The sequence below is a fragment of the Vidua chalybeata genome, chromosome 3 (genome assembly GCF_026979565.1).
Source record: "Vidua chalybeata isolate OUT-0048 chromosome 3, bVidCha1 merged haplotype, whole genome shotgun sequence".
NCBI classification, from domain to species: Eukaryota; Metazoa; Chordata; class Aves; order Passeriformes; family Viduidae; genus Vidua; species Vidua chalybeata.
In genome coordinates this window covers 32,291,538-32,304,783 of record NC_071532.1, presented here as the reverse complement: position 1 = coordinate 32,304,783, position 13,246 = coordinate 32,291,538, and the positions used below count along the sequence as shown (strand labels likewise).

Genomic DNA, 13,246 nt, shown 5'->3' with positions numbered 1-13,246 from the left:
TGCAAAAGCTACTTCTTAACCTCACCACCATCAGCTATTTTTAACAAAATACATTAAATAATGGTGCACCTCCATCCCATTGGGTGAAGCAGATGCAATAAAAGCAGAACAGGCTGCACCCCTGCAGGGCTATGAATATTACCTTGGAAAGCATCTTCGATGTCCTCCATGCGGGGCTCGGGGTTGTTCCGAAGCAATGTGTACATGGACATGACAATACCTGGAGTGCAAAAGCCACATTGGGACCCATGACTTTTTGCTATTCTCTCCTGAGAGAAAGTAAAAACCACAATTAGCCCATAATATCAAGGTGAATTCATTGTTTTGCTTGTTTCTATTACACTTCTGTTAAAAGCAAAACCCAGTATCACAGAGGAGCTAAGATTATCACATGTTCTCTGGTCAATTAATCTGTGAGAAAGCCTTCAAAGAGGAGAACAGCTTGGAAAGTTTGCACCTAGGTTTTGAACTCAAAATGTGACTGAGGGCCACTAGAAGATTCCAAGGAGATCGGGAATTTTTCAGATTCAGATTCACCTTGCCATGCTAGGAAGGTTTGGGCTACCTGCCAAGACCTGAGTTTGAATTTCAAAACTTAGCTGTCAGAATCTTCAGGTGGGTGGAGAGAAAAGATGAACAAGGGCCAGATTGACTGCCATCCAATCATGCACATCAAACTTATTTTTCACTTTGTTGTTTACTCCCTCAGATACTAGCACAAGTCCTACCCACTGTGCAAACTGAGATGAATCACAGTTTACCTTAAGGAAGCAGGTCTATGACAAAGAGAGGCAAGTCCGCATTGTAACACCTTGCTAGAAGAGCAAGGATGCACATTCCTGTCACTCCTTCTCACCAAGAATATTTTGAGACTCCAGAAACATCACTGAACCAAAACTTACTTCACTACTGCAGGGAGGGTTCCTAACTATGCAAGATCAGAAACCAAAGTCATTCATGGAAGGCCATAGGAGAGCCCAAACCTGTCCCAGATTTCCTAGCTCCAGGTCATTAGATTGGCTTTCCTCACAACATCAGCCTTCACAGACCAGGATGCAAACCAAATACAGTCATGCAGCCCAAGGACAAAAGCATTGGCAATTCAGCCAGGATAGCATGAGTTAACCTGTTAGGGGCAGAACAGAGCTGTAGCATTGTCTCAGGAGTTTGATTCTGCCACTTAGCCACTCCTGCAAGTATGGATTGCTCATGTGAAGAGTCAGCCTCATGGCTTTAGCATTATGGTGGAGGTCCCAGTGTCCTGGAACAGGTTTAAATAGCAAAAGAAGACATGCATAGAGGGTTTTAAAGTTACCAATATTAATAGCTTACCTGGGCTGGGTGCAGCCTGGATTTTGTGTTTCCTATGCCTTCAACAGTAGTTACAGCCACGTGATGCAGGGCACAGATAGGGAAGAGACAAGCATTGGCACTATGGTGGCTAAAACAGTACATTAAGGTCATTTCATTTGACAGTGCTGCTCAAAGGAAAAAGGGAACAGGAGCAGTGAAGCAGTGGACACAATAGGAGCACTTAAGTAGATGTGATACAAGAATTACTTACAAGCCAAATCCTACAGCACCCGGGCATCCAAAGTTCTAATCAATTTCCCTTACAGTTTGATCTGGGCATAGGATTTCACCTAGATATAGCAACTTTAAACATTCTTGTTGCATGTTAAATACAGCACCCATACAAGAACCCATAATTTGCAGGGGCAGACTACAAATACCAAAATATCGTGCAGCTGGACGCTTGTGAGTTTAAGAGCCTGCAGTTCTCAGTCTTTTAGCTAGAAAGCTGTTTCTAGATGGCAAACATGAGCAAAAAATCTAGATTGAAGGTAAAAGAATAATGTTGCCAAAACAATGTAGCTATTTCATTTCTATCAAGACAGAATAATGACCCTAAAGATATCTTATTCATGGCCATGTTATTAAGCAGAACCACACAGAGGATCCAAGTTATAGTATCGCCAAGCATTATTCCAAATATATTAAAGATTTCAGTGCTTTCTGTTCCCCACAGTAAAACTAAACTGAGGCCTGCCTCTGTCTCATTCTCTCTGAGTTCCCCTTGGTTTTGATTCCATTGTTTCCCCTTTCAATTAATTAAAGTGAGAACAGGAGGAAAATTTGTCTCAGGAAATTTTGAAGGTTACAGTACAAGTAGAGAAAAAAGTTCGTATCTGCTGGCATACAGAAATGAGATTATTGTCATAATACAATAAAGATTTTATCAAAATAACCATTATATAGTTTGTCACAGGAAAAAGTTACATTAGAATCAGTGCAGATATTGCAGGGCACAAAGAAATAGTTCCTTATAAACATTGTGCAATGCTTTAAGAAAAATACTTTCATATCTTAGCCTTCTGAGCTTATGTTCTGAAAGGGAAAAATTATGTTTTGGCAGAAACATTCATTATATAACTTTTTTTTAAAAAATAGTACCATGTCTGGTATGTCAGGAACCTGGATCTGTCCCCATTTTATTTCTCTGTTGCAGAGTTCACATTGCAAAGGATACAGGATTTTCTTCCGAAAGGGATCATATTTGGATATCATAACAGTGCAAGCACCACATCCACCTTCTCCACAGCCTAGTTTGGTTCCACATAGGCCCACTGAGAGAACAGGAATTAAGGAAAACAAAAAGTGTTGGCAGGAACTTGCTCAAGTCATCAATCAAGGCTGAGCAATAGTTTCCTGCTGGAAGCAAATCACTCATTTCTTCTGCTTAATAATTTAATATAAGCGAAGTTTCAAAACCTGGGCATGTAACTATTGAGATCAACACCCAAACCCCTCATAAGGACTCAGCCCACACTCCAACACACTCTTAGAAATAAAAAATATCCTCAACTGCAACAGTCCCCGTTCACCTTCCATGACTCAGAAATGGAAATGACACAAGGGAGATCAAGCACTGGCAATTGCTGAGCAGGAGCTGTTCAGGCATGCAGCCACACCGTGACATCCTCTTTCATCACCTTTCAGCGATGGGGCTTGACTTCTTCCTACACCTGATGACTCCTACAACCCAGAAGGCTCCCAGGCAGGGCAGTATCTAAGGCCTACAAGTTACACAGTTTAGCACTGGCTGGGAGCTGCATTTGAACTGTTCACAAACTACCTGCATCTCAAAAGTCATGGTCTGGTCACCCCATTTCTGACAGCTTGCCAACTGAGAGGGACAAAACCAGCCAAGCACACTCCCCAGGAGCCTGGGTCCCATAAAATCATAGGAGGGAGACACTGAGAGCCAGAACTCATGGAGATGCACAGAACCCCTGGGAGCTCACAGAGTGTATGGCCTGGCTTAAGCAGATTCCTCCACAGACTGCTGAGCTCATGGTCATGCTTTAAAATCAGGAATTACATCAAATGTTCTGCAAAGGGAGTTCAGGAGATAATTCCTTGAGTCACTTCTGCTTAGGTTCCTTCACTCATTAGAAGCTAATTAGGCACTATTATTTATTGCAATGAGGATTGGCCAATGCTGAGAGACTTTTGATGGGGTAAAACTCAACTAATTTCATTGGCAATGGACACACTGAGTTGAGATAATAAGTGCCTTTCCCTATATCACACAGCCTTTGGAAAAGCAACAGACACTGTGATAGAGGGAACTCAATTCATCTTGACTGCACTGCAAACAGTAGGGCACTGACTGTTTCTAGAAAATCATAGAATTATTTAGGTTGGAAAGGATCTCTAAGATCACCAAGTCCAACCATAAATGTAATGCTGCCAAGTCCATCACTAAACCATGTCTTTGATGCAAATCTAATGCTGCCAAGTCCACAATTAAACCATGTCCTTAAAGCCACCACTGCTTTTCATACAATCATTGAGCAGAAATACAGCTTTCCCACACCATCCAACATTTCTCTTGACAACAATGCTAAACTGCCTCAATAAAACATGTTTCCCAAAGTATTTGTCTGACCCTAAACAGAATGCTCATGTAGAAGATCAGCAGGTTTTGAAGAGCTCAGATTCTCTCTTTACAAAGTTATTTGCATTACTTATCTACAAGCTTAGACACAAGTTCTAGCAGTAAGACAGGCACACCTAGGAACAAGAGTCATGCCACTTACATCTCCTCTTGACCTTTATCCATCTATGGTATACTCAGATAAACAGAGCTGCTGATAGCTCTGCTGGAAACCTCCAAGAGGAGTGTGATTCACGTCCCTATACTTCCTTCAGCTCCCAGACAAATGGAACACAGCAGCATGGTATGGGTACACCAACACAGCTGTGAACAGTTTGGCAGATGTACACACCCAGCCGGCCAGACAAAAACTCAGAAAACATGGAATGAAACCTATGGAACCAGACCTGGTACAGCCAGCCTGGTCATCACAGTAATAGCCACTCAGCTCCTGCAGCTGTTCTGACTCACAAGTTGACGAGTTTCAAACAGGGGTGAAATGTGACTGCTTGCGTCTGCTCATGTGAACACACCCATGATATGTGGGGAGGAACCCCTGCCTCTGAGACATCTGATAAACAGCACAGAATTATCAAGTTATGGGATATTAGCTAGCCAATATGATGTTTTGGCCAGAAAATGTCATTTGTGTGGAACAAACTTAAATTTCCTTCAATTTTATTGCCATCTCATTATTGCTTCCTTTCCATCTTATTATAATTTTGTGAACTTACGGGTTTTTCCTTAAAGTATTAATAAATCATGTAAAGTATATAATCTAAGATTTGTTATTGTTTAAGCCTGGAATAGCAGCTGTAATCTTTGCTAGCAAGAAATACCAGACAATGCAAAGCTCTCCCTCTTACACTCTATGCAAAAGCTCTACCCAGTAGTGAAGTGAGAGAACAGTAAACAATTATGAAGTGCTGTAGGCATTTAAGGCCTTCCGCAGTATTTTCTGGCACTGGATACATTTTCTTCGTAGATAAGTTAGCAGGGTTGTTTCTGGGTCCACATCTTTTTCCACCACCTGCAAGAAGGGAAAGATATTGATAAACACAAAATGTTTTACAACATAGATAAGTATGTTTCAAGGGGAAAGCTGGCCTTTCTGCAACTTCTTTTCCAAAGCAGGGAGCAAAAATCACTGATTATTTCAGCCATGTTGGTCATGTACCCAGACACAATGTTTCCTTGAATTTATTGTGTCAGAGGGAAGTATATGCATTACATACATCTGAGTTTTTCAGTCATGGCACATTGAGACAAATCTGAAAAAACCCTTCATCAAAAAACAGCAAAGAGACTTTGTAGTGAGAAGAGAAAGAACTGTGTTTTGCACTCAAATCTTGAGTTCCTGACATGTCCCAAACGGTGTCTCCTCTTTACTGACCCTGAATAACTGAACTCTGTCCTTTCTTTTACTATTGGAAGAAACAGAGAAACTGAGCAGATAAACAGAATGACAGAAAGAGCATCTGTAATAGGTTTTGCAGAGAAAAAACCCAACAGTGGAAATTGTAATGTGACAACACAAGTGAAGCAGGATGGACAGCAAGTACCAATCCTCTGAAGTTTCTCCTTCCCTTGTAGCATTAAAATAAATCAGTATTACAAAAGTAGCTATCCTAAATGTGGGAATACAAAATTCCAAGAAAGGAGAAATTTTTGCTGCATATTTTGAGCCACCTCCATCCATACTATTAGAAGTTATCCATTAGACATAAAACATTTTACTTTAACCTCTGCCCAGTGGTCAGAAATCAAAGTTCTGCCCTTGCCACAGGCTTTGTCTTCCCCTTTTCCTGTTATTAATAAAGTCTCAAGAAACTTGTCCAAATTCACTGTGTGCCAGAATATAATCATGTTCTTGTCTCTTATTTTATGCAAGTCCTAAGTACAATAGTTACAGTTTATTTGAATTAATCACTCCAAATTTGAAGGGCAAACTGAAACAGGGGTCATTTGTTCAAGTAATTTTTTTACTTTCTTTTTTCACTGATAAGAAGCCTTCACAGCCTCTGTCCTGCTTCAGTTTTATGCCTTTGACACGTGACAGGGTTATCCTAAAGAGACATGGTTCATACTTCCTGTTTGAGTTCACTCGTTTAGAATTAACTGATAAAATTGCTGCTACAAAACACAACTGGTCACTTTTTGCATGTCTCATTCCTTCACTGGGGAGGATCTACAGGAAAGAGTCCATTCTAGTTTGGGACTGTCATGTTGTAGATCATGCAGCACTCATTGCCGCTATTCAGAGCAGAGTGCCGCTGTTCCCTCACCTCGTGGACACATAGAAACAAACAAAAGCACGCAGTGGCTCTTCCATGATCATCCAGTTCAGAGTAAGCCCATACATCCCTCTGCAGCACCTTGGCAAACAGACATGAGAAGGAAATTCCAAACATCCCTGTGACTGCGAGTGGACAAATGGCCTTTCAGAGCCATTCCACAGGCAAAGAGCCAGCCCCAGCAACTCCCACTGTCACACTGAGTTTCTTCCTCATGTCTATGCCAATGGCTACTGCAAACCCTTCCAAAGCAGCTTCCAAGATAGCCAGACACAGAGAAGAAACTTCAGAATGGTTAAAGACTACTCTGTGCTTATATTAAAAAAAAAAACCTCTCAAGAGGTTTTCTTGAAAGAGTCCAAGAAGTGCTTGGTTATGTACTCAAAGCAAGCAATTAAAAGTTTGGCCCACTGGCTTCTTTTTAGGAAGCAGAAAATAAAAGACAGGCCTAGTCCTTCGTTTTTCATTTAACCACTCATCTCCATGTACTTTTAGGGATGTAAGAATGTGTGAAGTCCCAAATCCAAAGCTTTGCTCAACTCTATCAGAAAGTGTCTCCCACCACGTCCCAGACAATCCACACCCTTACTCTGTTCTAGCCAACAGCCCTGGATTGCTACTTCAGTCACTTCAAACTACTCCACTGGGACTGTATATCTGCAATTCTGGCCGAGACTAGGCATCTGAGGGAGATATGGGTAAGAGTTTGGAGAACATCCTGGATTCACACAAATCTCACACATCAGAGATCAAGGAGTCATTTCTCTTCACTTCAGATTCCTGGTGAGAGGATGCTTGCTGATGAGTCTCTCTTGCTGAGCACAGAGTAAGAATTTTTTGCTGTTCTTGCCTTTTGCTCATTGTTGTTGATGCTGGTTTGTCCTCCAACATATTGTTCCTCCAATGGTCTGTTGCAATCTCCTGCTGTAATTTGTTCTTAAATATTTTAAAGCCCTGTGGGTGGGGATAACATGTCTTGTCTGATGCCCAGTACAATATAAATCACAGCTCAATACCACAGTTCCTGCTCACCTCCCCTAGTGTCCTTGTACAGAAAGAAACTGAATTCCATCCATTGCCTTCTGTGGTTGTAGGATAGACAACAGATACTGCAGTTAAAGAAATAGTTCCATTTTGGTAATTACTGTTTGGTAATTTGTTTTGTCTTTTTTTTTAATCAAATGTTATATTGCAGCTGAATCAGACTGACAGCCATATTTCAACAATTTAAAACTGGATTTTCTGCATTTGGCAGCTTAATTATTAATCAAATGCAGAAAGAAACATTGTTGAAAATGTTAGGATGGCACAGACAGTCAAATGACTCTCAACAAATTTACTCTGTACTGCTGTGTTTGTACTACATGTCTGTTTGCCTACTGATTCTAGGAATTTTAGATACTCAGATCCACCTCAGCAGGGAGCCTAGCCTAGCCCTAAAGTTCTTTGTGCATGTAAGTACCACAAGAGCAGGTTCTGAAGCAGTTCTTTACACCTTTAGAGTGCATGGACTAGTCCAGAAAAATGTTGAGCTCACTTCCCCATAATTTTATGTACAAAACTTCAATCTCAATAAATATGTTGTTTTCCAACTTCTCTACCCACCTCTCGCTAATTCAGATAACTTTGCCTTTACAACACAAAGCATAATATTTAAATTATTATTCCCAGAAAGTTAGAGAGTTTTCAGATTAAGGGAACAGTAGTTGAACAAGGTAAATAGAGGAATAGAAGGAAAGCGAAAACAAACTTTCCTAGTTTACCAAACAACATGCTAAATTTTCCATCAGTTGGGATCTATAAATGAGAAGAAGGTGTTTTCCTGAAGGACAAGCTCCCATACAATCACTAATCTCTGGTCACTCATTAAGTTGCAAGAAGAGAAAGTGAAAGGTTTTAACCAGACTGCCACACAGCAGGTCAGACCAGACACATGTAAAGGTCCCCATGGACCTTAAAATCTGTCAGTGTGTTATTCCTGAAGTCAATGAGAGATTTCAAATTAATTTATTAGGAAAAAGGATTAGAACACAGATGAACAAACTGAATACTACCATGCAATGTAAATTTGCTACTGGTCATGAGAACATTTTGTTCTGTTTTAAACCAGCACACTGAAGGCTCATAAGTCACTGTTTATATAGAACCCAGAGGTTCACAAAGCTCAGAAAAATCCAGTATTTTAGCTGGTCCCATCAGCAATCAAATACCCACAGACTTTGGAAGTGGTAAGAGATCTAAAGTGGCTTCCAGCATAGATCCTCCCTTAGCATTCAGAATAGAAATAGAAATACTGACTCCACGTGTTTAAACTAAAATTACATGCTACATATGCATGAGACAGACTTGTAAGCCAAGGAAAAATTGCCACTATTAGCTCTAAATGGAGCATGCTGATTTGCATTCTAGTCTAGGCAGACTATTAAGATAACTTTGAGTTAGTAGTGTGCCAAGCTATATGCCCAGTGAAGTAAACAGGTGCTGAAAATAAACAGTCCTGAATGTAAAGTATGCTCAGCTGCTCCAAAGGAGACTTTTCCTTGACAACAGTGCAGACTGGGCTAATGTGAGAGAGAAGAATTTGCTGCAATCCATGTCCCTGTCTTACAAACCACCTCTTATCACATTGTTTTGTACAGTGACAGAATGTCAGCAGCCCATTTGCAATGTCAAGCTGGCATGAATTCACACAGCAATAACCTTTCCCACTGGCCATGTTACCACACTCTTTGCAGTGAATCAGCTGGAGTATTTAGTCAGGATCCCAGATGGATAGAGCCATGTCCTACCTTAGAATCATAAAATATACTGACTTGGAAGGGACCCAATAAAACCAAAGCTCAACTCCTGCAACTGCACAGAACACCGGAAGAATCACACCAGGTGCCTGAGAGCATTGTCCAAATACTTCCTGAAGTCTGTCAGACTTGGTGCTGTGACCACTGCCTTGGGGAGCCTGTTCCAGTGTCCAAACACCCTCTGGGTGAAAAACCTTTTCATAACCTCCCCTGAGGGATGCTGTTTCCTCAGGTTCTGCCACTGGTCACCAGAGAGAAGGTATTAATGCCTGCTTCTCCCCTTGCCCTCTTTCTACCTGCTGTTTCAGTAGAATTGCACTTGCAGGCACTTCCCACCACTCCTTCCATGTGCAGCAATGTCCCAATAAACTCCACATACACTGCCAAAGATCAGAGTGCCCCGTGAGTCTAATTCTCTCTCTTAAACCTGCATTTGGTCGGGCTGTAACTTGAGACACTTTAGCAACACACACAAAGAAAGGAATAGAAAAAAAAAAAGCCACTGGAGGCTCTGGGTAGAGCAAGTGAGATCTGCTCCTTTACTAGAACTGCCTGCTCAATGAGGCAGTGGGAAAGGATGCTGAGAGAGCTTTGACATTCAAATGAGTTGGTAACATTGGTAATATTAATCATCACTTTTTTTTTTTTTTTTTAAGCCACGCTGCCAAGATCACACTATGATAAACTCCTTTACATATGCACACAGCTCTGAGAAATGGCTTTTGTAAACAAGAACAGCAGTTCCATAAAAATTGCTGAAATGGAACAAGGCCAGCATCACTCACAGCAGGTTTATTACCTGCAGGACATAGCAAGGACAGGCAGAAGATCCAAAATGAACAGGTTGTTTTCTGCTGATGGCCTTCAGGGCCTAGGCTGCCATTTCTCCCCCTCCCCACCTCATCCCATGTGTATAAAAGAGAGACCCACAAGGCCAGCTCTGGGCTTTGACTAAGAGACATTCTCATGTGTTAGCAAAAAGCTTTCTCCAGGAAGAAGGACTTTTCTAACAGTTTACACAGAGCAGTGCTCTTGTAAGAACTGAGCACCAGCCAGTGCTGAAGCACCACTTGTGACTGCATGTAGGAATTTGTTTATAAACTCTTCATACCTACCATGAGAGGCCTATTGGTTTTGAACCTCAGCTGATCTGGCATCAGAACTACAATTCTCTCTCATTAGGGCATACCAGAGGGGAGGAAAAAAAAAAAAAGTCAAACAAGACAGGACACTTGGCTTGTATCAGGGTCTGGATTGCCTAACATTTGTGGCAACCTCCTAATGCAAGACCTAAGGAGCTCCAAGTTCACCCTCTACAAATTGAGGTTCACAAAGGAGGCATCTTACAAAAACTTCACAGAGCAAGAAGACAAGTTAATGGTGTGCCACCTGCATCCGCCACAGCAGAAAATTCACCAGATAAAATTCACAGACCATCCTGTGCCACAATTTTAATTACCAGACTCAATTAGCTAGTTACAATTAATTTGAAGCTTCAAGTTTTCATCTCTTTCTAAAAACAATGAACAGCTGATATGTCAATTAACACATATGAACCACTACTAATCTGTGTGAGCAAAGCTTTAGTTGTCATCCTTCTCTATGAAACCTCAGAAACAAGCCTGGGCTCTACATCAGATTACATTTAACAACTTCATGACTAAATTTTACTGCACACTTGATAATCTTTGTTCCTCAGTAAACTGTTAATGTCTCAATAAAACAAAACATTAATATCAAATCCACTAGTACCTTGGAAAGTTCTAATTCCAATCCAGTTTGGGATACAAATTCAGAACTAAAACCCCTAATTGTAGCTACACTTTCATCCAGATTAAACTACTGCGAAAAACCAAAAGAAAGCAAAATGTATAGTAATCCTGTGCCAGTCTCTAAAGCAGGGCACAGAGCTTTTTAACCAACTGAGAGTATTTTGTGATCCCTCAAGGGATTAAAAAATTAATTGTCTAGCCTAAACTTAGTATACCACCTGATTTACCCCTAAGCAGTGCTCAAGGAAGGTTTGCAAACTCTTGGCTCCACACCAATGGATAAGCAACCCTGTCCCCTCCTCTTCCCAGCAGGAAGCTGCTTTGGCACAAGTTCAAGTGTCTAGGCAAGGGGAAGGTGGGGAAGGCAGCACTGAGCTGAGCTCAGAAACAGAATTAACTTGGTAGCTGGTCAAAGAGTCAGCTTTGACTTTTGTAACAAGCCTTTGAAGAGGCAAGGCTGCCTTGCTAGCCAGGCAAAGTCCAAACTGAGGAAAGGGGGATCTGGGACAAGCTGTTCAAATATGTTCATCATGTGCAATGAGCACCCCAGCCTCTTGTGAGACACAGTCACTTCTCAGGTGATTGCCAGGAATCAGTATCAGTTAATGGGAATAAACATTTTTCTAAATCCCTTTCAAAAACCAGATGTTAGAATTACTTATTGAGCATATGAATTATATATGAATGCTTCCATTTGAGTTAAATTTTCCAGATCTGTTGTAAATACTGAAATTATTTCTAGTAGAAATGTCTATATTAAGCAGTGCATACTTATTTAAAAGTACTTACATCAGAATTATAGTAAATTAATGCCAACAAATCTAAAATGTAAAAGGAATATTATGTAATTGTGTTAGTCTTTGAATAATTCACAAGGTAAAGTCAAAGAAGAGAGAAAGCCATTTAGCAATGCAATATGTAGTCTTTACAATTTAATATTTAAAAGCCATGGAACACATATTCTTATCAGAAAACTTAAGAGGAGGAAAAAAATGACCAGAAAAGTAAGTAATCAATTCAGGAGCAAGCTGGACAGAAAGCTGGAATCTTCCTTACCTTTTTACCATTCACAAAGAAAACAAGCTCATCTCCTGCCTCATTGGGAGCCATCCTGCCCACCTTCCAAACTTCACTCAAACAGGGCCACAGATAAGCCTTGTGAGAGCAGCCCAAAGTGAGCACCAGCCCAGCACAAGTAACACAAGGAGTCTGCCTCAACAATGTTTGACTTTATTTGTACATTGGTGCCCTGTGAAACCCCGTATTATATAAGAGGCAATGAAGAGGCGTGCCAGCTGCATGTGGTTGGTGCTCCAGCAGCCCTAATGACAGAAAAGGAGCTGGAACGAGCAGAGTGACCCGCCCCCTTTTATATAGCAGAGGATCACAATTCAGCTGCATTCCCTTTAGATTATCCTGCCAGGCTTGGGGCACTGCCTTGTGCCACTGACACGGCTGCTAGCAAGGAATTCACAGGGTTTCGCAATGCAATGCAAACTTCAGGGGAGGGAGGGGGCGTTCTCCCAGCTCTCTCTCACCAAATATTGACAAGAAAAAGCTGTTTCCCTTGTTCTGTGCACAGCCATCCACCTGGCATTCACCACACAGAGGTCTCTAATGACAGCACCTGCTTATTTAAAAAACTCCTTGATAGGTGCACATCTACTGCTAAACCGACTGCAAGACTATTTCGCTATTTTTCCTTGCAGTTTTAAAGCTGCAGTACCCTCTGCCTGGGAGGACATAATTTAAACAGATATGTGTTTGTCCACATAAAAGCAATTCTAGAAAACTGACACACTGATCCAGCACCTCTTTTGAGGTGCTGGGCTAAGACCGTAATGTTTACACTGGGATCTTAAAGCATTTAGTCTTACCTGTTTTGGCTTAATCCCCACATCCAGGTTCCTAGGTGCATGTTGCCAGTGAAACACAGAGGAAAACCAAGGATTTTTTGTCTTCCATTTCCCTGGTGGTGGTTTCTTCTGGCTTCTCCATTACACAACCACGCATTTTGCGTGAAGATTTCCTGTTTATTTCTTCCAAAGCTGTTGGCAGAATCATCTACATGATGGCAGAATTCATAGGACTTGCACTGGTTTAATGAACAAGATATCTAAACAGCTACTTCCAGTTTAAAATTCCACCACAAAACAGCACAGTTCAAAGTCGCATGGAAGTTTCCTAGCATTGTACCTTATCCTGTCTGCTCCATTCTGATTCTTGTGATTTTGCTTTCCTTCTTCAGTTTCAATTAGATTTGATTAAGTTTTTTAATTATTTCTTTTACATCCCTAGGAAAACACTATATCAAAGTCTTCTTCTCAGGAACCTCTCTGAATAATTCATGAGATAACAAATCCTAATTAAATTACAATTTTCAGAAACAGTCTTTCCTTCAGTATTACAGAAACATTTCACAGTGAATACAATACATTATTT

At 41.0% G+C, this 13,246-nt stretch overlaps 1 protein-coding gene across 1 annotated transcript in view; it reads right to left on the bottom strand.

The window, feature by feature from the left end:
- Nucleotides 1–12,038, bottom strand: part of XDH (xanthine dehydrogenase) — a 48,538-nt gene extending 36,500 nt beyond the window's left edge. Inside the window, exons 1-5 of the mRNA XM_053937904.1 lie at nt 11,861–12,038; nt 4,913–4,970; nt 2,531–2,627; nt 1,333–1,441; nt 143–269 (exon numbers count right to left, since the gene is read on the bottom strand). Of these exons, the coding sequence (XP_053793879.1) occupies nt 143–269; nt 1,333–1,441; nt 2,531–2,627; nt 4,913–4,970; nt 11,861–11,914 (445 nt within the window). The 5' untranslated portion in view covers nt 11,915–12,038. The remainder of the gene's footprint in view (nt 1–142; nt 270–1,332; nt 1,442–2,530; nt 2,628–4,912; nt 4,971–11,860) is intronic.
- Between the last annotated feature and the right edge of the window lie 1,208 nt (nt 12,039–13,246).